The 26,693-nt window shown below is 35.8% G+C and overlaps 2 protein-coding genes across 2 annotated transcripts; both read right to left on the bottom strand.

The window, feature by feature from the left end:
- Positions 1-657: 657 nt before the first annotated feature.
- LOC124381170 (C-type mannose receptor 2-like) lies at positions 658-24,050 on the bottom strand. Its single transcript, XM_046842587.1, has 10 exons — positions 24,042-24,050; positions 18,493-18,649; positions 14,186-14,509; positions 13,938-14,080; positions 13,718-13,833; positions 13,434-13,555; positions 3,767-4,093; positions 3,527-3,669; positions 3,264-3,379; positions 658-3,008 (listed from the first exon to the last, which is right to left on the bottom strand). The coding sequence occupies exons 1-10, from the start codon at positions 24,048-24,050 to the stop codon at positions 2,858-2,860; spliced, it is 1,608 nt and encodes a 535-aa protein (XP_046698543.1). The 3' UTR covers positions 658-2,857.
- A 1,143-nt stretch (positions 24,051-25,193) lies between these two features.
- Positions 25,194-26,324, bottom strand: LOC124381141 (C-type lectin domain family 4 member K-like). The gene is made up of 4 exons (XM_046842544.1): positions 26,256-26,324; positions 25,949-26,088; positions 25,695-25,813; positions 25,194-25,488 (listed from the first exon to the last, which is right to left on the bottom strand). The coding sequence occupies exons 1-4, from the start codon at positions 26,269-26,271 to the stop codon at positions 25,347-25,349; spliced, it is 417 nt and encodes a 138-aa protein (XP_046698500.1). The 5' UTR covers positions 26,272-26,324; the 3' UTR covers positions 25,194-25,346.
- Between the last annotated feature and the right edge of the window lie 369 nt (positions 26,325-26,693).

Raw genomic sequence — 26,693 nt, forward strand, 5'->3', positions numbered from 1 at the left:
ACTATATTGGTGTTAGTATTTGTCTTCCCCCTTTATTTGGTTTGTATTTGAATCTGGATCTGTGTGGGTTTGTTGGTTGTCAGTTTGGAGAGATTTTAGCTATTTATGGTTGTTTGATTTCTTTGAGTCTCCTGTTTTCCTGAGTCTCCTGGCTTCTCCTGTCTTCCTGAGTCTTCTTTCTTCCCTAGACTTCTGCCGTCCAGAGTCTCCTGGTATCTCCCTGGCTTCCTCTGTCTTTCCAAGTCTTCTGTTCTCCCTAGTCTCCTGGCTTCTTCGGTCTTCCAGAGTCTCCTGGCTTCTCCGGTCTTCCCGGCTCTCAAACCTGACAATTTTAACAGAATAATCTGATGTCTATAGTTAACAGTTAATGCCCCTGAGTGCAGATGTCTGCAGATGTGCTACAATGTTAATTTTTAGAGCACAGTAAAGTGCTGAATGTGGGTTTGTGTTAATCATAATTCATTAATAATCATTAGTGTCATAATTCTAAAACCACCTGCCCAATATTGTGTAGTTTTCCCAAAATACCTCTGACTTGTTGATGCCTAGCCTCCACAAGAAGGTGTGCTGTGGAATCTGGCATCAGGGTAATAGGCGGAGATCTTGTAATCCTGTAAATTGCCCCACAATGCAATTTACAGGATTACAAGATCTCCTCCTATTACCCTGATGCCAGATTCCACAGCACACCTTCTTGTAGCAAGTTAGAAATAGCTTCTAACTTGCTATCTATCATACCCCAAGCCTGGACAGGTGCCACTGTAATGAGATCACAGCTCTTCATGTCACTTGTTGGTGATTGTAATTTTATGGCTGATCTGGTTATTCCCAAATAATCACAAAGTACAAAGATTATAGTATCTTTTCCTATAATGTGTAAAATATTTAATTAAATGTTTTTATTATATTCATAATACTTTTTATTTTATTTAGTTTATGTTCATAAATATGTCTCTAAAACATCTCTAAAGCAAAGACAATGCAAATAAGGGCCTGTGTGCGATTCTTAATTAGCCACAAAGACAGCTGATAGCTGATTTAATTACATCACATTATGTGCCTTCGTCTAATGGCCAACATTCAGCCCCTGGCATGGAGTCAAGAGATACTATATAAAAAGAGCTGACAGGAAACAGCTCGTAAAATTGTTTTAGAAATACGTGATTACTTTAGAAATAAGTGATCAAAGAGTGTTACCCTGTACTGAAGTCATGCTCTATTCTTATAATTTAATGTTTATCATGATATTAATTAGCTTATTATGCAGATAATGAATATTTTTTATAGAAAAAGGAACAGACCGAACTGCAGTAGCTTCCTGTGGTCAGTGTAAAACCACCAGAGAACTATAGGAACTTAGAGTGTAGTAATATAGTATGAGAATCTGCTTTTAGAGAAAATTATTCAGTAGCTTTTGACCAAATATATTTAAGAACAATGCTAAATAAACTCTATTCGTTCATCATGACTTTGAGACTACACTTTACATATACATATGCATTTTATGAATACAGTAAAATTAACAACTGACTGCTTTATACTCTACTTAATTTTCATTATCAGGCTGGAGCTTTTTACAGGGCAGTAAAAACATTTTAAATCATCATTTACCATCAACTTCATACTAACAAAATGTTCAATAAACTTCTCAGGCAGGAGTCTGGTAGACACACGACTGTGTAGTGACATGCGTCATTGATGTAAGTGTTAACATGGTGACAGTTTAACAACCAGATATAACACACTGATCACACTTGTTACTTGCTTCATGTTTAATATGAATTAATTGCTTTGAACATAACCGTAACACAAACACAAATATGTATGGAAAAACAATGAAAATAGTACCATATGAACGCTTATAAATGCATGTTCATTAAATAAAGACTAAATATTATTACCTAACTGTAATTTATTGTTTTATTTTTTTCTAATGCAGAGTACATTGGTCTTTGCCAGATCTATACAGTTACATTTGGTGGTTTGTGAAATTGTCATTGCCTAACATTTCTGATGAACAGTCATGTGATATTTTTCTTCAGAAACCAAAATACATTTGCATCTCAAAAGTGCAGTATGATGGCAGTGGTAAAAAAAAGGCATACCACCTATATTTTGGATGCAAAATAGTGGATCAGGAGACTGATTATTGTTGCATTACATGTGCAACTTATCTGTATCATTGGCTAAATGTGAAAAAAAAAATTCTATGCCTTTCGCAAGCCCAATGGTGTGGAGAAACACACATCTGATGTTAGAGTTTGTATTCTGTAATAATCTGATATTCATATTATATTTCTAAGCTTCAAAACTGTATTATTTTAAGGTTGTATCTTAATAGTCTGGGAAACTACACAGCAATAAGACCAACCCACCCACAATTAATTTAACCATGAAAATGTTACATAGAAAAAGAAAAAGAATAAATGAATGGAAAGTTATGTTAACAGTATAAATAAAAGATACATTTGTGATTTATGTGGCACCATTCTCATTGTTATATCACATTTTGCAAAAAAGTTATGGAGCATAAGCCCACACCCCCTTTCTAATTTAGAATTATTTTGATAAAATTTTGACCCGAAACATTTTCTTATAGACTAGATCCAACTAACACTCACAATGTACTTTTCCTTTATTAGTGACCCAATTCTGGTCACTAAGGTTTCTCGATGTGGACCAGTATAGTCAGCACATTTTATTCTACCTGAAAGTGATATCAGTTATATGAAATATGAAAAGTGTGAATTTACATGTGGTAGGTTTTTTTGTGAGCAGGTTACTTCACAAATGACTGTAACAAAAGATCAAACTGCTTATTTCATACATTTGAAAACAATTAGGGTCAATTCTGAAATTACCACTTTTTAAACATATTTTTCTTACAGATCCAATTTGATTGCTGAGAACATGGTCTGTCATTCCAAGCCATTTTATCTGGAAACGTACACATCTCACCACAGTCCTCATTATTATTTTCATCATTCGGTTCCCCTTTATACCAGAACCTGAAAGACAGAGAACAAGAATCAGTGTTTAGTTATCGTCAATTTCACAACTTTATCTTAACCACCTTAGTCTGTGTTCACAGAGATTTATAACAATCATAACACTTCCATAACTCTGACCAATGAGAATATAACAAGGTATGATTTTAGCATGGCTTCATCCATCTTATGCAGTGATAAGGAAAGTTGGAAATTCACACTCAGTGGAAAGTCTGATAAACAGACAAAAATATAGAATTAATTTTTATCTCTTACCCAGTGCTGATGGTCTGCTCTGTCCCATCCACCCATTTCCACGTTCCCTCTGAGTCTCTGTCACTCAGACCAATCCAAGCCCGTTTTATATTACCCATCAGTCTTATAATGAACTCCTGTGATTTAAAAAACATTTTGAAAAAGTTGCACTGGTGTAGACATTCCTCCAGTTAACGCACACTCACTCTCACACACACACACACACACACACACACACACACACACACACACACACACACACACACACACACACACACACACACCTGTTCTTCTTTGCTGTTTATGATCACCAGGTCTGCTCCTCTCTCTCTGCAGTCCTGTCTGCTCTCAGTCCAGCTCTTCTTCTGAGTAGAGATGTAGTAAAGCCCCATCCTTTCAAAGATGCTCCATCCTTGTTTAACAAGCCCTGATCACAGAGTAGTACAAAAAAGAGAGTTTAATGTGCATTCATGGGTTTAATTTAGTTTTGTTAAACTATTAATTTATTTCAAGCATTTGCTCACCTTTAATATCAGATACATCAAACGGGCACTGGTTTCTCTCTTCAGTCATGGTGTTGTATCTGGTCTGTAACTGGTCTTTCTCTTCAATCAGGGTGTTGTATCTGGTCTGTAACTGGCCTTTCTCTACAGTCATGGTGTTGTATCTGGTCTGTAACTGGTCTTTCTCTTCAATCAGGGTGTTGTATCTGGTCTGTAACTGGCCTTTCTCTACAGTCATGGTGTTGTAACTGGTCTGTAACTGGTCTTTCTCTACAGTCAGGTTGTTATAACTGCTCTGTAGCTGGTCCTTTTCAATAGAGACGTTGCTGAATTTGATCTGTGATGATAGTTAGCAGCAGAACACACAGCAGCACAACACACACTGCAGTCAGTCTGTAAAGGATGCCTCCTGCAGTGTTGAATAAAAGAACAGATACAGAGGCATGTCTCTGTGTATGAAATACACACACACACACACACACACACGCGCATAAAGTGCATAACTCACATTAGACTCATGGACTGTACTGCTTTTTTTTTTGCTTGCTTTTCTTTGCTACTGTAATAAACAAAGATTTTATTTCCTTATCTGTAAAAATCTGTGAAAAAATTCATAAATTGTTTTTAGTTTGTTTAATCTGTAGCCAGAACATGACTTTTTTATTCTGCCTAGTTCATAACGCTAGCGATACCATTAAAAAGACAACCTGTTTAAATGTAAATTAACGTGAAATTTGAGTTGTTTTGAAGAAGGGTTGTGAGGTACATGTTACTAGTCAGTGTGTTACCTTTAGGAGAAAGCGCTCTGTACTCTTCTACTCTGCAGGAGCAAAGCGCAGTGCAGGAACAGCTACACAGCAGATTTCTTTTAGGAAGATAAAATGTTTTTTGTTCCTGTCTACATGATTAGTGTATCTCTATGCTATTCCTAACAAAAGGATTACTGAGCAGTGTGTGCTACAGGTATTTCTTAAGTTCTGTAAAGCAGATTTGATGTTCATTGTGAAAAGAACTTTAGAAATAAATGTGAACTTAAACACTGGCTAGGCATAAAAACCTCATACAACCCAATTGCAAAAAAAACACTTATTTGTAATGGTGTTCCTTTAATTAAGAACAACTAGTTTGATATTTATATTCCCTTGTTTTTTTGAAGTACACTAGTGTCCCCCATCCCACCCCCGCTGATTAACTTGGAAATCTGTATTTTACTTTACTCTATTTTTTAATGATACTTTTTTCTTTTATTGAGTAGATTTTTAGATCGGTAACTTCACTTGTAATTAGGTAAAATTTTATTGAATATCTACTTTTATTGAGTACAATATTTTACTACACTTTCCATCTCTGATGTTCATAAGAATAAAGTGCAGCAGTTTTTTTGGTTGAAAGCCTGGCTCATTATTAAAAATTGTGAAATGTTTACAGGTGTGTGAATCTCAAGGATTTCACAACAGCTTAGAAAACAACTTGTTAAAAAAAAAAATAAATAAAAAAAAATAAATAAATAAAATAAAAATACATATATATTATTTGTGAGTGTGAGTGCATTTTACCTGATCTCTTAGACTGCTTAAAGCTTTTGGTCCTCTTAGTCTCCAAATTGTCCACATCTTCATATGTGTCATTACTGTCAATGGATTCAGCTCTATTGTTTTCGGTAACACTTACATTTTGATAAATCTCCTCACTCATCTCCATTCTTCTTACTGCAATAATCCTGAACTATCAGTGAACAGACACTTCTGCACCGGTATTAAAGTCACTAAACTACACCCAGAGTGGCTGTCTGAAGGAGCACTGGCTATATATCTCTGTGAAAAAAAAAAGCTGTCGATATCTTTCTTAAACCACAAGTTTACATTACTCTCTTCTCAGACGTACTTCCAGGTTTTTGCGGCCCGCACTTCTTTTTTAGCGGCGCACACATTCGAGCCTTAATATAAGGACCCCAAAAACGTTAGATTAGATTCAACCTTATTGTCACTGCACAAGTTACAGTACAAATGCCATTAGTATCTAATCAGAAGCGATTTTATTATTTTTTTAATGGGGTGGCACAGGGGAGACCAAGAACCAGTCAGGGGGCCCATGAGAAACGTCCCCAACACAAGTGGGATGACAAAAATGGCACTGCACAAGTGCCTTGAAAAAGCTTCTCTCTTTTTTAAATAAAAACCATTGAACAGACAATAATTGTTCTAAACTGCACTGTACTGCATCTACCTGTCTTTGACATGGTTTCTTCTTGAAGAAACTTAAAATTTATAGCTGCTGTGCCTGACTTTGTCCCCTTTCCATTTTCTTTCACAAAATTTACTAAAAAAATTAACAAACCTCTAACTTAATCATCAATATTACACAAAAAGTATATTCAATTGCCATATTTTCATCTGATTAAAGACACAATCATTTTAATGTGCAGCTGTTCCCGGTAAATTGCAACTAAAAAATATAAGACTACCATGCGAAAATGTTTGTTTATTCAATTCAAACATGTATTTACTATTCTACATCTTAATATTTCAAGTGTCAGAACACGTACATTATTAAAAGCCCATATTTTTAGTGTTTACCACCGTATAAATAATGACAGATGAATGAACAATGTGAAATGAACAATATGAATATAAATGAAGAGTACACAGAAAGGCGATTATATACAATAAAGGAGATGTTGTAAACAATGTTTTTACAAAGGTTATATACATATGCAAAATGATATGAAGAGTGCAAAAAAGAAGGCTATTACAGTATCTCACAAAAGTCAGTACACCCTTCACATTTCAGCAAACATTTTAGTATATGTTCTCGAGGGACAATACTATAGAAATCAAACTTGGATATATTTTTAATGATCTGTAACTGACTGCATAAGACTGTAAAAAGGACACTACTCATAATCACACTCTGTTGGTAGTTCTCACCACTTTTGAGTCTGGTTCCTCTTAAGGGTTCTTCCTTATTTATCTAGTAATTTCTTTTCTTGCCACAGTCACTCCAGTCACTCCAAGCTGTTAATCAGGGATAAATACACATCATACACTTTCATTCTCAACTTCTGTAAAGCTGCTTTGAGACAATGTCTATTGTGAAAACCTTAATAGTAATAAACTTGAACCTGATCTCTGAAACTGTGTTACAGTACAGTGGCCAGGGTCATACAGAGGTTTTCCAAGACAGGTTCAACAGGCCTCGCAAAGGGGTCAATCAAAGAGTGTTAAGTCCTCATGCTGTGTGCAGGTGCAGAAACTAGCTTAAAAAAACAGACGCATGAGTGCTGCCAGAATTGTTTTAGCAATTGCAGAAGAACATAATAATGACCAAAATAACAAACACACTGCCATGATGAGGCTAAGGAAGCTGAAGTGGAAGTGGCCAAGTATGTCTCCTGGCCTGAACCCTATTGAGCACCCAGCTGGGAAGAAGATCCCAGCAACAACATGTGCAGCTCTGGTGAATTCCATGCCCAGGAGAATTAAGGTAGTGCTAGATAACAATTGTGCTCACACCAAATTTTTACACTTTCGACACTTTACTTTACACTTTGGTTTTTACATGTTCACTTAGGGTGTACTTACATTTGTTGGCAGCTATTTTGACGATAATAGCTGTATGTTGAGTTATTTTCAGAGGACAGAAAAGCTATACTGCTATGCAAGCTGCACAATGACTACTCTAAAATATATAATATTTAATTTCTTTAGTACTGTTCATTGAGAAGCTTTTGTGAGATACTTTATATACAGTGTGGGCAGCATATGAAATGGTTATTATAGTACAATCTTTAGTATTACGGTGTGTGTATAAAGTATATTATGAGCAGTGCAACATAAAGTAATGTAATGCAGTGTATATTATTCAGTTCAGTGTGTGTGTTTCTTGAATGGGGGCTTGGTAGTGAGGGGTGGAGGATGGGTGGTGCTACTGGGGTGCAGCATATACAAAGAAAAAAGCAGTGGTCCAATGACGAATCCTTGCAGAACACCAAACTTTAGCTCAGTAAGTATAGAGAACTCATCATTTACATTTACAAATTGATAACGATCAATCAAATAAGACTTGAGCCAAGAGAGAGCTGTTCCATTTATTCCAACATTTTCTAGTATAGCAAGGAGGAGCTTATGAACAACAGTATTAAAAGCTGAACTAAAATTCAAGCAACACAAGCTAGTTTTTAATAAGGGGGTTGATAACTGCCAGCTTGAAAGATTTATGTACATAACCAGTGCTAATGAAATTATAAAATTTGGTGGTGAAATGTTATGTGCAAATGTATAGAAATGATTGCCGCAATTGATTCTATGAACCACCAGATGGCACTCGTTTGGAGCAAAGACTGTTGGTCTTCACAAATCAATGTTTATGTCAAATAGTTTTGTAATAATGTTACATGTTAAAATATGAGTGTTTAATACTGATGGATTTATGTGCTATCTAGAATTTGCAAATGATTGCCATTCACACAGAACTGTGTCTTAAGGTCATGTGAACCTCTGAAGAATATTAAGCACAGTAACAAGTAAGGGGGCTGAAATGCTAAATTTTAATATTTGGGTTGTAAATACATAAAATAACTATATAATACCATATGTATTTTTCCAAACTTTTGCAAGGCCTCTAAAACAGAGACTGTGCAAATGTGAACCTGTGGGCAAGTCTTAATTAGCCAGACAGACAGGTAGCCCTTGCTGATCTGCCTCCCTCAGATAGCCAATAACATAGTCAATAGTCAATAGTGATTATTTTACAAATAAGTTATCATAGAGTGTTACCCTGTAATGTACTCTAGTCCTAATTACTTAATGTAATGTTTATCATGATAGTGATCAGCTTCTTATGCTTCACTTAGCTGTCAGTAAAGGAACAGATCGAACTGCAGTAGCTTCCTGTGGTCAAGATTTTAATACAACTGAGCACATAGAAACTTGCAATATGTGACTTGCAGCCAGAACTACTTTTATTACTGCTGGTTCAGAAACTTATTCAGTGCCTTTTGACCAAATATATTAAAGAACAAAGCTGAAATAACACTGTAATCAAACAACTAAATGTAAGCTATGAGCCTTGGCTGCCTAATCAGTGAACCTTGCCTGCCCATGACCCTGTCTCCTGTTCACCACTGTTCCTTCCTTGGACCACTTTTGATGGGTACTGACCACTGCAGATCAGGGACACCTCACAAGAGCTGCAGTTTTGCAGATGCTCTGGCCCAGTCATCTAACCATCAAAATTTGGCCCTTCTAAAAACATTAGAAATCATCTACTGTTAACTTCCCACTAACAAAATGTTCAGTAAACTCCTCAGGCAGGCATCTGGTAGTCACATGACTGTCTAGCGACATGCATCATTGATGTATAAAAACCTTCCTGCTTAAAGTGTTAACGCAGACAGTTTCACAAACAAAAATAACACACTGATCTCACTTGTTACTCGCAGCATGTTTAATGTGAATAAAACAGGAAATCTGCTTTGATTATAACACAAACAGTGCTTCTTCAGACAGTACAGGTTTAGACAATTGCAATACAAGTATGTTTACAATCACTGATGGCTACAGAACTCAAACATCAGGATTATGATGGTCAGTTTGGAGTTCCAGGAATCTTTAAAAATCTGAGAGCTCAGGTAAAACATACACTCAAAAATATGTGTACATTAATTTACTACATCTGTACTAAATTACTTTAAAATAGCTGTTTTAGATAGCGGTTTTGTGTGTGTGGAAACACTTAATTCAGTGGTACAGGTATTATGTATTTGACCTCTATGTGCTTCTGCAAGTGTAAGTGGGTTTTTTAAGGCTGCTAGTCTGTAGGCAAACACAGCTTACACTGCATAATTAACCTGTTGCCTTTCTTGCACTTGAAGCCAAAGTCGTTGTATAAATATGGTCAGTGTTCATTTTCTTTGAGTTTAACTTCAGCAGAATTTGAAAAGGCTCAGTTTTCAGCACTACTGCTGTCTGGCATGTCCATATCCATCAATCTTGGTAGATATAACTATACATATAATTTTTTAAAAGATCGCCAGGCAGTAAGATACTGTATTACTGCAAGGCAGGTATTTACATTTAACTGTATGACATTGCCAGGCAGGTACTGTCTGGGAACCATCAGCCACGCCTCCCTTCAAGGCTGTAACTCTAACTCAGCCTCCCCCTGCTCTAAATCACCTACACCTGTTCCCCATTACCTTTCCCCTTTATAAGATCCGTGACAGAAGATCCGACCCTTACCAACCCAAAACATAACCTACCTCGATGGATTACCACCCCACTGTACTCGGATCCTTTTGAGGTATTTGTCGCTGTGCTCTGGGAGGCAATTCCGCAAAAGCATTATATATATATATAAAGAAAAATGCATTTACTCTTAGACAGATCCTTGCAGAACATAAACCTTTACTTGTGGAATTGCCTGGTTGAAGAAACATGTAGGAAAAGGCTCTATAAAATGTAAGCAGATCAGTGTGTCAGAGTCCAGAGGTAGTTGAAGAATGCCATGTGATTGGAACCATCATGTCTGCATTTACAGATTGACATCACGCAAAACCCCGTCCCTCCTTTATCGAACCAAAACACAAACCAAAAACAGCCCAGAGTTCAAACCAGTGCAAAGGCAGAGAAGAGCAAAGCAGGGGTCAGGATCAGTAAACAAGGAACTGAACTTGTTTGTAGCACAGACTGCTGATTTTCAATACTTTAAAGTGTCAGATCTTCTCAAATAAATGTTTATTTAATTTGATTTTGTAATAATATTACATGTAAAAATATAAAGCTTTAATACCGATGGATTTATGTGCAATTTTCATATGATTTGCATCCATACAGAAGTGTGTCTCAAGGTCATGTGAACCTCTGGAGAATATCAATCACAATAACAAATAAGGCTGTGATGACTTTTTTTTTTTTTTTTTTTTGGGTTGTGAATACATAAAATAACTATAACAAATAAGAGCCTGCATGCTAGTCTTAATTAGCCAGAAAGACAGGTAGCCTAAGCTGAGTACTCATATCCCTCCCTCTTGTGGCCAAAGTTCAGCACCTGGCATAGAATCAGGAATTACTATGAATAGATTGACAAGAAACAGCTTTACAAAAGCAAGTTGTGATCAAATGTAATGTTTTTCATGATAGTGATTAGAATCTTATGCAGATAATAAAGAATTTTAATAGCTTAGCTGTCAGTCTGACTGAACTGCAGTAAATTCCTGTGGTCAAAGTGTGAAAACAACAGAGCATTATAGAGACTTAGGAAGCGTGCAGTAAAATTTGACTTGCCTTGCAGCCAGAACTACTGTTAGATCTGCCTTTTAAACAAATAATAAAGAACAATGTTGAAATAAATTGTATTCTTTCATCATGAGTTTGAGACTATACTGTTTATGTACTATATACAGTACATATGAACACGGTAATACTAACAAAAAACTACTATTTTATTTTTTTATGTCATTATCAGGCTGGGGTGAGGTTGAACTGATTCAGTAATCTATGCAGGGCAGTACAAACATTTAAAATCGTCTACTATTAACTTATTACTAACATACCATGCTAACAAAATGTTCAGTAAACTCCTAAGACATGAGTCACATGACTCATGGCAGTCACATGACTGTGTAGTGACATCACTCATTTAATTTTAATTTTAATTTATTATTTTTTTTTAACAAATGTAGATATTACAGCAGACCACAGAGGTAGTTATAGTAAGAAAAATAAATATTATGAAGATGTGAAAGTTAGCTTGGAGTGACAAAGGGCAAGATGCTTCAGTAAGTCTGAGAACTCTGGTACCCTGGTCACTAATGTTTTCATGGTGCATAATACTGAACTGCATGCTGAGGGGTGTAGTGCTGTGAGTAATGACTCTGTTTCCTCCAATCCAACATCTGTGCATGCCCTCGCTCACTCACGGTCCTACACGCCTTTCTCTCAGCGTTCACACATGCCCAGTCGCAGAAAAGACACAGGAAACAGCTCATTAAATTGCTTTAGAAATACGTGATTACTTTACAAATACTGTAAGTGAAGAAAAAGAGTGTTACCCTGTATTGCGGTCGTACTCTAGTCTTATAATGTAATGTTTATCATGATAGTGATCAGCTTCTTATGCATACAATAAAGATTTTTAATAGCTCAGCTCAGTTAATAGAACAGACCGAACTGCAGTAGCTTTCTGTGGTCAAAGTGTGAAAACAACAGAGCACTATAGAAACTTAGACAGAGTGCAGTAATATGTGACTTACATCCAGAACTGCTGTTAAATCGACTGTTATAGAAAATTATTCAGTGCCATTCGACCAAATATTTTGAAGAACAATGTTAAAATAAACTGTATTAATTCATCATGACTTTAAAACTATCCTTTACATAAACATATGCATTTTATGAATACACTTAAATGAACAATAAAATTAACTGACTGCTTTTTTACATGTCATTATAAGCGTGGGGTAAAGTTGAAATTGTTTACTTTAGTTAGTTATTGCAGGGCAGTAAAAACATTATAAATCATCTAAACAAAATATTTAGTAAACTCCTCAGGCAGGAGTCTGGTAGTCACATTACTGTCTAGTGACATGCGTCATTGATGTATAAATACCTTCCTGCTTAAAGCGTTAATACAGTTACAGACAGTTTCACAAGCAAAAAAAACACACTGATCACACTTGTTACTGGCAGCATGTTTAATATGAATAAAACAGGAAATCAGATTTGAACTTAACAGCAACACAAACACATGTATTTCTTTAGACAGTGCAGGTTTAGACAGAGGTGGGAAGTAATAAAGTACAGATACTTAATTTTCTGGTATAAGTACTTTACATCACTATTTATTTTTCTTACAACTTTTTACTTTCACTCATTACATTTTTTACACAAATATCTGTACTTTCTACTTCTTACATTTTAAAACCAGGCTCATTACTTTTAATAGTTTTATTCTATTTGGTACGGTGGCCGAGAAGTGCAAAACATGTTAACAAATCCGAAAACAAAATAACAAATGCAAAAACAAAATAACAAATGCAAAAACAAAATAACAAATGCAAAAACTAATTAACAAATCCGAAAACACATTAACAAATGGATGAGACACCTGTCAATCACCTGTATATCTTGACTGACAGGTGTCTTGTCCAATGATCTGTAAGTTTCCATTCACAAACTAATCCTACCTTTTCCAGTTTGTCTGCCTTGTCGTTGTGTTTTTGGATTTGTTCGTTTGTTTTTGGATTTGTTCATTTGTTTTCGGATTTGTTAATGTGTTTTGCACTTCTCGGCCACCGTAATTTGGTGACATGATGAATATTTTTTCTTCCCATTTCTCACCATTTTCAGTTTTCATTGCATGGCTTTTTCAACCTACCATTGATGTATCATTTCCTGGTTATCACACACCACAGATGTAGGCTAGCCTATGAAGCGAACAACAAGCAGGGCAGAAGGCAACATGAAGTCTGGGGTTAACATGGATGAGACAGATGAAGTCAGTGATGTAAACATGACTGAGAAGATAAACTTTCCTGATCAACTGATCATCATCATATTTTATCTGCTTGTGTTCTATATGCTTGTTGTTTAACCTGAATTCATTCATTAGATAACAAAATTCTTATTACATACAATTGATAATAATGGATGATTCGGAAATTACCATTTTTTAAACTAATTTTTCTCACAGATCCACTTGGATTTATCAGTACATGGTCTGTCATTCCAGGCCATCTTATCTGGAAACTTCCACAGCTCACCACAGTCCTCATTATTCTTTTCATCATTCGGTTCCCCTTTATACCAGAACCTAAAAGACAGAGAACCTGAATCAGTGTTTAGTTATCTTCATTTTCACACCTTTATCTCAACCATCTTAGTCCGTGTTCACAGAGATTTATAACTCTGATCGTGGCTTCATCTATCTGATACAGTTTGCAGAAAAGTTGGAAAATCACACTCGATCTCTTACCCAGTGCTGCTGGTCTGCTCTGTCCCATCCACCCATTTCCACTTTCCCTCTGTGTCTCTGTCACTCAGACCAATCCAAGCCTGATTATTGTTACCCATCAGTTTAGTAATGAAATCCTGTGATTGAGAAACAAATATGAAAAGGTTACTCACTCACTCACTCACACACACACACACACACACACACACACACACACACACACACACACACACACACACACCTGTTCCTCTTTGCTGTTTATGATCACCAGGTCTGCTCCTCTCTCTATGCAGTCCTGTCTGCTCTCAGTCCAGGTCTTCCTCTGAGTAGAGACGTTGTAAAGACTTGAAGTCTCAGACACGCTCCATCCTTGTCTAACAAGCCCTGATCACAGAGTAGTACAAAAACACACAAAGAGAATTTAATATGCACTCATGGGTTTGAATGTTTTTTTTTTAAACTATTTATTTATTTAAAGTATTTGCTTACCTTCAGCTGATATATTAAATGGACACTGGTTTCTCTCTTCAGTCAGGATGTTGTATCTAGTCAGTAACTGGTCTCTCTTTACAGTCAGGTTATTGTAACTGGTCTGTAACTGTTTTTCCTTAACAGTCAAGGTGTTGTAACTGGTCTGTAACTGGTCTCTCTCTACAGTCAGGTTGTTGTAACTGGTCTGTAACTGGTCTTTTTCTATAGAGACATTGCTGAATTTGATCCACAGCACTATGACGGCAGTTAGCAGCAGAACACACAGCAGCACAACACACACTGCAGTCACTCTGTAACATCTGCCTCCTGCAGTTTTGAGTCCTAATAGAAGAACACATACAGAGGCATGTGTGAGTCCAGTTTAATACCCACAAATCTCCATAAAGCACTTTGAATAGCAAACACAGAAACAGCGTAATTGGGTTGTGGTTTGTATTGTCAAATAAATTGAGCTGTATATTGTGTCTCTGTGTGTTCCTAAAACACATAACCAAAACCATTTACAATAGATTATAAGAGATTGTTACATTAACACAATATAATTGGCATATAATAGACAATGAGAGGGTGTGTTTTATTATCAGCAAAAGCTAAATTTAAAATCTCCTATCATGAGTGCAAAACATGATAGACAGCGTTCATGTTTATTTTTGTTTATATTTGTTTAGAATTGAAGGGTTTTCATCTGGAATCTAGGTGAAAGGTGGTGTGTGAGTCTTATCTACAATCAGTCATGTAGTGTGAACATTGCTAATAAGTGTTCGAAAAACGTATAATGTTCAAAGAGCAGCAATTTCATTTGGTTGAAAGCCTGGTTCATTACTAAAAACTATTGTGATGTAATTGAAGATGTGTGCATCTCAAGAAGTTTACAACAGTTTTGAAATCAGCATGTTCAATCAGATTTTAGAACTGAAATCTGGGGTTTTTTTGTGTGTAAGTATGAGTATTTTACCTGAACTCTCAGATTCCTTACAGCATTTGGTCTCCTTGGTCTCCAAATCATCCTCATTAACATAAACATCTTCATATGAGTTATCACTGTCACTGAAACCAGCTCTATTGTCTGCATTACTCCTGCATTTTGATAAATCTCCTGACTCATCTCCATTCTACTTACAGCAATAATCCTGAACTATCAGTGAACAGACACTTTTTCACCAGTATTAAAGTCTCGAAACTACACACAGAGTGTCTGAAGGAGCGCTGACTAAATATCTGTGTTTATTTCCGTTATATAGAAGCTATATTTCCTGTGTGAACAATGAATGACAAACATCAAGAACCATTCATTAGACCTACACAATTTTTTATTCTTTTGTTTCTTTTCTTTTTGAGATGTAGTACTCCCCTACCAGGACAGTGCTGATGATGGTAAGCAAAAGGCTGACAGCATCTCTTTAACTACAGTTTTACTTAACAGTGCGGTTCAGCCATCCTTGCTATAGATTAGAACTGTTTGTGTGTGTAGATATGTTTTGATAGGAGTTTAATAGCAGTAGGGATGTGGACTGTTAGATCTAATTGGAGCTGGTATTTGTGTTTCAGCATGTTTGTATAATTCTTTTTTTTTGTTATTAGTTAGGCAAATCTTTAAACACAATACATTTGTTAAATCATAAATATGTGAATTTCTAAAAAAGGGTTCAGCAAAGCACGGGCTGACTGTAGTGGTAAAGAATTATGTTCAAATGTCTTGACATTTTCCTGCAATTGACTCTATGCACCACCAGATGGCACTCGTTTGTAGCATTGACTTGATTTTAAATCCTCCAAAGTGTCAGATCTTCACAAATAAACATGTTTATGTAATATGCTTTTGCAATGCTACATGTAAAAATATGAGTATTTATTACCGACGGGTTTTTGTGCTGTTTAGAATTTGCAAATGATTTGCATCCATACAGAAGTGTGTCTCAATGACATGTGAACCTCTAAAGAATATTAAGCACAGTAACAAGTAAGCAGGTTAAAATGATGAAATGAATTTTTTTGGCTTGAAAATACATAAACTAACTATATAATACCATGTGTATATTTCCAGACTTTTGCAAGAACTCTATAACGACTGCCCATAAGAGAGCCTGTGTGCCACAACAGCAGGTAGCTCAAGCGGATTACATTAGTCATGTGGCTCCCTCTGGTGGCCAAAGTTCACAACCCCTGACAAGAAACAGCTAATTAAATTACTTTACATTTGCATACATCACAACAACACACTTGTTACTCGCTGCATATTTAATATGAATAAAACAGGAAATCTATTTTGAACTTAACAGCAACACTAACGCAAATATTTCTTAAGACAGTGCACGTTTAGATAAATACAAGTATGTTTATAATGACTGATAGCTACAGAAACATCTGGATTACTGCAAGAACAGTGACGAATAATGGGATTTATACAAATGTAGAAAGATACAGAGATACAGAGGACCAGAATCTTAAATAAATCTGAGAGCTCAGGTAAAACTCACACTCAGAAATATCTGTATATGTTCTGATCTCCTTTAATTAACTTTAAATAACTCAGTTTAATTTACTGGTGAACACACTTTGGAGTTCTTATAAAAACATTTAAATAGCAGTTTTGTGTTTGTGTGTGTGTGTGTGTGTGTGTGTGTGTGTGTGTGTGTGTGTGTGTGTGTGTGTAAAATTGGATACGGGTTTGTCTTATTAGAAGCTGAATAAATGTTCTTTTTTCAAACTTGAGTAAAAAGTGTGGTGTGTACTTTAAATTTGACCTGAGTATTTTAAAACATAAATATCTGTACCTCTACTTAAGTGATGGACGTGTGTGCCTTCAGTTTAAACCTTCTTATTCTTCTTTCAGTCCTCACGCTCCTCCTCTTCTTCCTCACCTCCAAAACTGTACAAACCACCAGCTGTCTAGCTACACTGTCCCCTGCCAACACCTTACAGTCTCCAATCTCCTTCTTGTTGCATCTCCTACATAGAACATAGTCCACCTGTGTGCACCTTCCTCCACTCTTATACTCCATTTCCATCCTTTTAGAAAAATCTACCACCATCTGCCCTTCCACATTCCTCTTTTTAAGGCCATACCTACCCATTACCCATTAGTCTGCCCCAATAACTAATCGTTCTTTGCTAGGTACACCTTCTACCAATTCATCTAACGAATGTTTTATTCTCCTCCATCTCACAGCTCACTTGTGGATCATAAGCACTGATGACATATACAATCACCCCTTCAACTTCCAGCTTCATGTTCATCACCCTATCAGAAACTCCCTTCTGATGCAGATAAGAAAGACATTTTAATAGCTCAGCTGTCAGTAACAGAACAGACCAAACTGCAGTAGCTTCCTGTGGTCAAAGTGTAAAAACAACAGGAAACTAATTAGTCACTAATATGTGACTAATATATCTACTGTTACATATTAGTGACTAATTAGTTTCCTGTTGTCTGCAGAAAACAGACCACTTCCTTGTGCACCATCTATATGTGCCTATTGGCCTGGAGTTGATAACTGGATGTAAGGTTTACTGTAACTTTTAGTTTTTCCTCGAATTGAACTGAGAACCACTTCATGGAAAAGTGTTGTCAGTATTGGTCACTAATGTATTCAGAGTGTATAACACTGGGCTACATACTGCATACACTTTTTTGCTCAATAATTGTATCTTGGAGCTCTCGCAGCGCTTCGTGTTTGAAGCACACCCAAGACTGTGGTGGTCTTTTGTCTTTTAATTGTTCAACCACTTAAAACTGGAAAATGTTACACCAAGACTTGACCAGCAAATCAACTTTGCCACAAGAGAGACAACATAATGGATTTTCTACAAAAACATCCAGAATTCACACAAAGACATCCCTTAACCCAACCTATTACACACAGACCACCTCTGAATGCCGCTATTCCTAGCATACAGGCTACTAGTAAAGCCCTCCAGGCCAGTAAATTGTTTTTAATCTATCATGAGTGCAAAACACGACAGACACAATAAGCACACAATAAGTGTGTGTATATTTTTGTTTATATTTGTGTTAAATTTGTGGGTTTTCATCTGAAATCTAGGTGAAAGGTAGTGTGTGAGTCTTATAGTCATGTAGTGTATAATTGCTAATTTCCAAGTGTTCAAAAAATGTACAATGTTCATGAGAAACAAAGTGCAGCATTTTTGGTTGAAAGCCTGGTTCATTACTAAAAACTATTGTGATGTAATTACAGGTGTGTGTGCCTCAAGAAGTTTACAACAGTTTTAAAATCAGCATGTTCAATCAGATTTTAGAACTGAAATCTGGGGTTTTTTTGTGTGTAAGTATGAGTGTATTTTACCTGAACTGTCAGATTGTTTGAAGCTTCTGGTCTTGTTGGTCTCCAAATCATCCTCATTAACATAAACATCTTCATGTGAGTTATCACTGTCACTGAAACCAGCTCTATTGTCTGCATTACTCCTGCATTTTGATAAATCTCCTGACTCATCTCCATTCTACTTACGGCAATAATCCTGAACTATCAGTGAACAGACACTTTTTCACCAGTATTAAAGTCTCGAAACTACACACAGAGTGTCTGAAGGAGCGCTGGCTATATATCTCTGTGCACTTCAGTATATAAAAGCTATATTTCCTGTGTGAACAATAAATGCCAAATGTCAAGAACCTTTTATTAGCCCTAAACATGTTCTTATTTTTCTTTTTTCTTTTTGAGATGTAGTACTCCCCTTTCCTGACAGTGCTGACGATGCTAAGCAAAAGGCTGACAGCATCTCTTTAACTGCAGTTTTGCTCAACAGTGCTGTTCAGCCATCCTTGCTAGAAGTCTAGAAGCTAGAAGATACTGCAAGATGTTGATGATGAGCAGCAGATTACTGATTTGATAGATTCTGCAACTCATCACAACCAACTGTGCACAAAATATTCTTAAAAATTGGGACACAAAATGAAAAGGTTTAAGTTGCATATAAATCACAACAAGACCTCAGGACAAGTCCAAGACATAAGAGGAGACAATTAGACAAACCATCTATCTACAAAGAAAATAGACCCAGTAGCGAACTTACTGTCTGCTCATTATAATGCTCTTGTTTATTGTTCTAGGAAATCTGGGAACAAACTTTAAGTACATAATCGGTTTCAGAAGTGACTAAGAGATGGTTTGTCAATTGTTTTAAACCCCAGAAGACCTCTGCTTTTAGTGGTAGCATGTTTATTATAGCACAGAAAGAGGAACAAAGTACAGGATGTGAATTCAGAAAAAAAAATGCTGCTCACTGCATGTGTCATAAACTGGGCTTTCTTTCCCTTGTGTTCTGTGGTTCATTTTGGTTCATCTTTGACAGCATTAAAGCTAAATTACATTGATGTATGACTGTCAAAGCTGCTTTTAGAAAATGAGCACAGCTTTAACAGCACTGTGTTATAAGTTGGCCTTTTCTTCAGCCGAACACCTAACATTTCTTTCTTCATTGTTTGTTAACTGTAACAGTGTGCACTCATGAATATCCAAAATCTTATCCATCACTCAGAAACACACTGAAACATCTATAAAAGCCTGTACTACAGTATCTTTCCTAAACACAAACCAAACCTAAACAAATTCCTGTATCTGGTTCTGCATTTAGATTTCTCTTTGGGTCAGTGCTTTCATGGTCAGAGTGGTGGCCTCTAAAAGCATCTTCACAGTCAGATATCCACCAAAGTTTCTATTTTCTCAGAAGAATGCTTCAGCATTTCTACTTCTAAAAGACCCACTAACATAAAATAACTGCATCTTTGTGTGAACATGGGAAATCGCCTGCACTTTCTTACTGGTTTACACCAAATCAAGTTTGTTGTCAGTAAAGGAAGTAAAATATCTGAAAGGGGTGTTGCTGTCAGTAAAATTATATTTAATTCCCAAATGAAATATTATTTTAAATACCATATTTTCTTAACAATTTCTATTATTTTTATTTGTATATGATCATTTGTCTACAAATTGTGCTGCAATTGACTCTATGCACCACCAGATGGCACTCGTTTGTAGCATTGACTTGATTTTAAATCCCTTATAGTGTCAGATCTTCACAAATAAACGTGTTTATGTGATATGATTTTGCAATGCTACTTTAAAAAATATGACTATGTAATACCGTGTCTTCTTCTTCTTCTTCTTCTTTCGGCTGCTCCCATTAGGGGTCGCCACAGCGGATCATCCGTCTCCAACTATGTAATACCGTGTGGTGTTTAGAATTTACAAATGATTTGCATCCATACAGAAGTGTGTCTCAATGACATGTGAACCTCTAAAGAATATTAAGCACAGTTACAAGTAAGCAGGTTGAAATATTGAAATGAATTTTTTTGGCTTGAAAATACATAAAACTACTATATAACACCATGTGTATATTTCCAGACTTTTGCAAGAACTCTAAAATGACTGTACAAGTGTGCCACAACAGCAGGTAGCTCAAGCTGATTACATTATTCATGTGCCTCCCTCTGGTGGCCAAAGTTCACAGCCCCGACAAGAAACAGCTAATTAAATTGCTTTACAATTGCATAAATCACAACACTACGGTGGCCGAGAAGTGCAAAACACATTAACAAATCCGAAAACAAAATAACAAATCCAAAAACTCATTAACAAAACCCAAAAACAAATTAACAAATCCGAAAACAAAATAACAAATCCAAAAACTCATTAACAAAACCCGAAAACACATTAACAAATCCAAAAACAAATGAACAAATCCAAAAACAAATGAACAAATCCGAAAACAAATGAACAAATCCGAAAACAAAATAACAAATCCGAAAACAAAATAACAAATCCGAAAACACAAGTCAGATAAACTGGAAAAGGTAGGTAGTTTGTGAATGAAAACTTACCGATCATTGGACGAGACACCTGTCATTCACCTGTATATCTTGTCCAATGATCTGTAAGTTTCCATTCACACACTATACCTACCTTTTCCAGTTTAAAATGTTAAATTATCACATGTCTACTGATGGTGTGCATGTTAATGTATTTCATTTCAAACCTAGCTACTTCTTTAGACAAAGCAATTATTGTCAATGACTTTATTTATTTTAATAATTAGGAAGACCCCTGATAAACAGCAGTTGTGTCTATTCTAGATTAAATAGGAATAAATCTGAATGTTATGGGACCCATTTATAGAAGTGGACAAACTCTTTATCTAACATTTGGATTAAATATAAAAATACAGTTGTGTTCAAAATTATTCAACCCCCAATGCTGTAAATGGTTTTAGGGAATTTAGTGTACATTTGTAATTGTATTCAGAATGAAATCCTACAAGGACTTCTTAAAGAACCATATGCAACTAAAATGACATCAATTAGTTTTGTAATACAGTAGTAAATGTTTCTTTTGTGAATTCTTCATTGACATAATTATTCAACCCCCAAGTGACATTCAATCTTAGTACTTAGTACAACATCCTTTTACAGTTATAACAGCTTTTAAACGTGAAGCATAGCTTGACACAAGTGTCTTGCAGCGATCTACGGGTATCTTCGCCCATTCATCATGGGCAAAAGCCTCCAGTTCAGTCACATTCTTAGGCTTGCACTGCAACTGCTTTCTTTAAGTCCCACCAGAGGTTCTCAATCGGATTTAAGTCTGGTGACTGCGATGGCCACTTCAAAATGTTCCAGCCTTTAATCTGCAACCATGCTCTAGTGGACTTGGAGGTATGCTTGGGATCATTGTCCTGTTGAAAGGTCCAACGCCTTCCAAGCCTCAGGTTTGTGACGGACTGCATCACATTGTCATCAATATCTCCTGGTACTGAAGAGAATTCATGGTACCTTGCACACGCTGAAGCTTCCCAGTACCTGCAGAAGCAAAACAGCCCCAAAGCATGATTGACCCCCCGGCCTTGTTCTTCCTCCTCCAAACATAGCGTTGATCCATGGGCCCAAACAGTTCTAATTTTGTTTCATCAGTCCACAGAACACTATCCCAAAACTTCTGTGGTTTGTCCACATGACTTTTGGCATACTGCAGTCGACTCTTCTTATTCTTTGGGGACAGCAAGGGGTGCGCCTGGGAGTTCTGGCATGGAGGCCTTCATTACGCAGGGTGCGCCGTATTGTCTGAGCAGAAACTTCAGTACCCACATCTGACAAATCTTTTCTCAGTTCCTCAGCAGTCACACGGGACTTTTCTCCACTCTACGCTTCAGGTAGCGCACAGCAGTCGAAGTCAGCATCTTCTTTCTGCCACGACCAGGTAGCGTTTCAACAGTGCCCTTTGCCTTGAATTTGCGAATGATGCTTCCTATGGTGTCTCTTGGTATGTTTAACATCTTTGCAATCTTCTTATAGCCATTGCCCTTCCTGTGAAGAGTAATCACCTGTTCTCTTGTCTTCCTGGACCATGCTCTTGACCTCACCATGTTTGTAACCACACCAGTAAATGTCTAGAAGGAGCTGAGTATCACAGTCATTTTAAAGCTGCCTAATTGGTGCTTATTAGGCTTTATTGCTGCTCCCTGATATTCACAGGTGTTTTCAATACCTGATTGAAAACACTTCATTGAACCTCTGTTCTTCAGAGTGGTAGTCTTTAAGGGGTTGAATAATTATGTCAATGAAGAATTCACAAAAGAAACATTTACTACTGTATTACAAAACTAATTGATGTCATTTTAGTTGCATATGGTTCTTTAAGAAGTCCTTGTAGGATTTCATTCTGAATACAATTACAAATGTACACTAAATTCCCTAAAACCATTTACAGCATTGGGGGTTGAATAATTTTGAACACAACTGTATATAGTAAAGATTCTGCAAATTTTAAAAGAAAAACAGAGTAGGGCCCTGAGGGTCTATAAATTAAAATTAATGTAAATAACTGAGTGGACTTGTTTTTGGAAGCTACAAATGTTATGTTGGTGTAGAGAGTTTTTAATGTGTTATGTTTAGTTTTTAGTTAACTGTTACACCCCCTTCTCTGCCATTTAGATGATATATACAATAATATTTATAACATTTATAATTAGTGCTTCTGACAAAACGATCTAATAATCAAATGTTTAAATATCTACAGATCAGTGGTGCTATTCAGCAGCTGTGCATTCAGTCTTATCTCTTTTTTAAAGTAATTAAGTTTAACATACTTTTGATACTTTTATACTAGATTTTGGTTTTACACGGGAAACAAACACAGTCTCAGTATTGCATAATATTGCTGATTCAGTTGATGACGTAAGAAATCTTTATTATTTGTATAGATTTACTTTTAAGGAAGACACAGGTTTAGATCTTAATCATACCAACATAATACAGAAATACATAATTATATAAATACACATGACAGGATTTGACAGTTATTTTATTAGTACATGTATTTATTTATTTATTTATTTATGTATTTATTTATTTATTTATTTATTTTTATTTTTTTATTTTTACAATTGCCCTTCTCTAGCATTACACTGCTGATCCAAATATTAATGTAAGTTTATCATTTGTTTCTGAGAGTTCTTTTCAATGTTTGTATTATTCTGGTGTAAAATATACCAATTGCTGTATTACTACTTGCAGAATTCAGTACCATGTCAGGTCTCTGGTTTCTGAATGGAAGGGGGACACAGAAGAACCGAGTGATAAGATTAACATACATGTGCTGAATTTATTCTGTGTTTCAGTGAGCAGGGGTAGGTATAAGAGACAAACCACAAATACATTATCATGTAACCACTAATGGCAAATAAAATTTGAAATAAAAATTAATTTGAAAGTAAAGACACAAACTTACAACAATGATCTAAAACATACTGCTAATGTAAAATGTTTCTTAAAGCTAATTGGAGAATTCTGCAATGGCCAAGTCAGTCACTGTCAGACGTAATGCAGCAAACTTACTCTGATCATTACACAAAAACACAACAATATGCACATTTATAAAACGTACTTGTGTGGAAACCCGTTTCTCTTTTTAATGTGCATAAAAACGTACACATACGAATGTATACTTGCAATTTATTCTACACATGTACTACATTTCTAATTGTTTAAGCATCATTTGTAGCAATTAAAAACAAACAACAAACGAGTGGACGTTAAAACACAAACTTAATTTTTTTTTCATTGTTAATACAAAGTACATAGAAAATCATTGCCTTGCACCTCCATTTCAGGAATGAGCCCCACTTATGCAAAAAATATTGTTAAATGTCATACTCTAATATTTTACTCCTCTTTTTTTTTTTTAGATGCTGCCAGCTTATTGGCTGGATAGAATATCATATCATGTCATATTTTATGTTAGGTTTATTAATTTTTACACTAATGTAATGCTGGTTAATAAAACTTGTTTTTCCATTCTATTTACACATACATTTATGTTCACCTTTGAATTTATATATATTTTTTAGTTAGAATTACAATTACATTATGATCCAGCGATGGGAAGTAACAAAGTACAAAAATTTCATTACTATACTTAAGTAGATTTTTCAGGTATCAGTACTTTACTAATTATTTAATCAACTTTTTTACTTTCACTTATTACATTTTTTACTCAAATATCTGTACTTTCTAATTCTTACATTTTCAAACCAGACATTTTTCTTCTCATAGCACATTGTTTTTAGCCCATCAACCAATAAATACCTGATCATCATCATCTTTTCCCTGCTTATGTTCTATATAATGGTTGTTCAGCCTGGATACATTCATTAGAAAACTAAATTTGAAAAGTTTTCAACAAGTTTTTACTTAAGTACATGTCAGAGCCCATTTTACTTTACTTTAACTTGAGTGAAAAAGTGTAGTCAGTACATCAACATTTACCAGAGTCTTTTAAAACATGAGTATTTGTACTTCTACTTAAGTGAAAGGTGTGTATTTTTGACATCTCTGGTATATTCACACAAGAAACATCAGCAAAAATACTCCAAAACAAACAAACAGCTGTTTTTAGCATTAAAACAAGAAAATGATGAAAATATAATAAATATATATTAAAATAAATGGACGAAAAATAGACATTTTAGTTTTATATTTTGTAGGTAAATCAGAGGACTGGTCATGTATTGAGTTAGATACTGAGAGGGTGACAAGATAAATAGTTCTTCACAAATTATAGTTACAAGTGGCGCAACTGCTCATTGCACACATTTGATATGATTGCAGGCATTTAATAATAATAATAATAATATTTCACTTTTATAACAGGTTTATCTCACAGATCCACCTGGATGCATCATTACATGATCTGTCATTCCAGGCTTTTACACTTGCAATATTCCTGGTCTCAGCACAGTCCTCATTATTACCTGCATTATTCGGCTCCCCCTCATACCAGTACCTGAAATGCAGAGAATTACACTTTAATCTTCTTAGCTTGTGTTCAATGAGATTTATAACATTTGCAACAACTTCATGTCTCTGACCAATAAAAATATATCATGATATAATGTTAGCATGTCTTCATTAATGTCCTGCAGGAAATTTACTCTCACAGGGACAGTCTGATAATAAAAATAGAGACAGAAAATAATTGTAATATTTTACCCAGTGTCATAATCAGTCAGTTCTGTCCCATCCACCCATTTCCACTTTCCCTCTGTGTCTCCATCATTCAGACCAATCCAAGCCTGGCGATTATTGCCCATTTGTTTAACAATGAATTTCTGTTATTGAGAAAAAAATAAAATTGCACTGATTTAGACATTACGCCAGTGTGTATATATATATATTTTATACACACACACACACACACACACACACACACACACACACACACACACACACACACACACACACACCTGTTCCTCTCTGTTGTTTATGATCACCAGGTCTGCTTTTTTCTCTCTGCAGTACTTTCTGCTGTCACTCCAGCTCTTGTCCTCAGCAGAGATGTAGTAAACACTGGAGCCAAAGACGTGCCATCCTTGTTTAACAAGCTCTGATGTACACACACACACACACACACACACACACACACACACACACACACACACATACACACACAAAGGGTGTTTATTGTACATTCACATGTTTTAATGGGTTTTGTTAATTTATTGATTTTATTAGGTAAATGTTATATGATAAAAAAATTAAGTATTTGCTCACCTAATATAACCAACATATTACTCGACTCATACAGCTCTCTGAGGTTGTTGTATCTGGTCTGTATCTGGTCTCTCTATACTCAGGTTGTTGAAACTGGTCTGTAAGTGGTTCCTCTCACCAGTCAAGGTGCTGTATCTGGTCTGTAACTGGTTTCTCTCTAAAACCAGGGTGTCGTATCGGGTCTGTAACTGGTTTCTCTCTAAAACCAGGGTGTTGTATCTGGTCTGTAACTGGTTTCTTTCTAAAGCCAGGGTGTTGTATCTGGTCTGTAACTGGTTTCTCTCTAAAGCCAGGGTGTCGTATCTGGTCTGTAGCTGGATTCTCTCTAAATTCATGGTATTGTGTCTAGTTTGTAACTGGTCCTTCAATTCATTTAAGGTGTTGTATCTTGTCTGTAACTGGTCTTTCTCTACAGTCACTGTGTTGTATTTGGTCTGT

This window comes from Silurus meridionalis, chromosome 28 (genome assembly GCF_014805685.1).
Source record: "Silurus meridionalis isolate SWU-2019-XX chromosome 28, ASM1480568v1, whole genome shotgun sequence".
Taxonomy (NCBI): domain Eukaryota; kingdom Metazoa; phylum Chordata; class Actinopteri; order Siluriformes; family Siluridae; genus Silurus; species Silurus meridionalis.

Excerpts from the sequence above, each read along its gene's own strand:
- LOC124381170 (XM_046842587.1), bottom strand. Across the intron at positions 14,081-14,185 it reads ATTTAATATATCAGCTGAAG|GGCTTGTTAGACAAGGATGG; the intron begins GTAAGCAAATAC and ends CTCTGTGATCAG. Across the intron at positions 13,556-13,717 it reads GAGCAGACCAGCAGCACTGG|GTTCTGGTATAAAGGGGAAC; the intron begins GTAAGAGATCGA and ends TCTGTCTTTTAG.
- LOC124381141 (XM_046842544.1), bottom strand. Across the intron at positions 25,814-25,948 it reads TAAACAACAGAGAGGAACAG|AAATTCATTGTTAAACAAAT; the intron begins GTGTGTGTGTGT and ends TCTCAATAACAG. Across the intron at positions 25,489-25,694 it reads CTGACTGATTATGACACTGG|GTACTGGTATGAGGGGGAGC; the intron begins GTAAAATATTAC and ends TCTGCATTTCAG.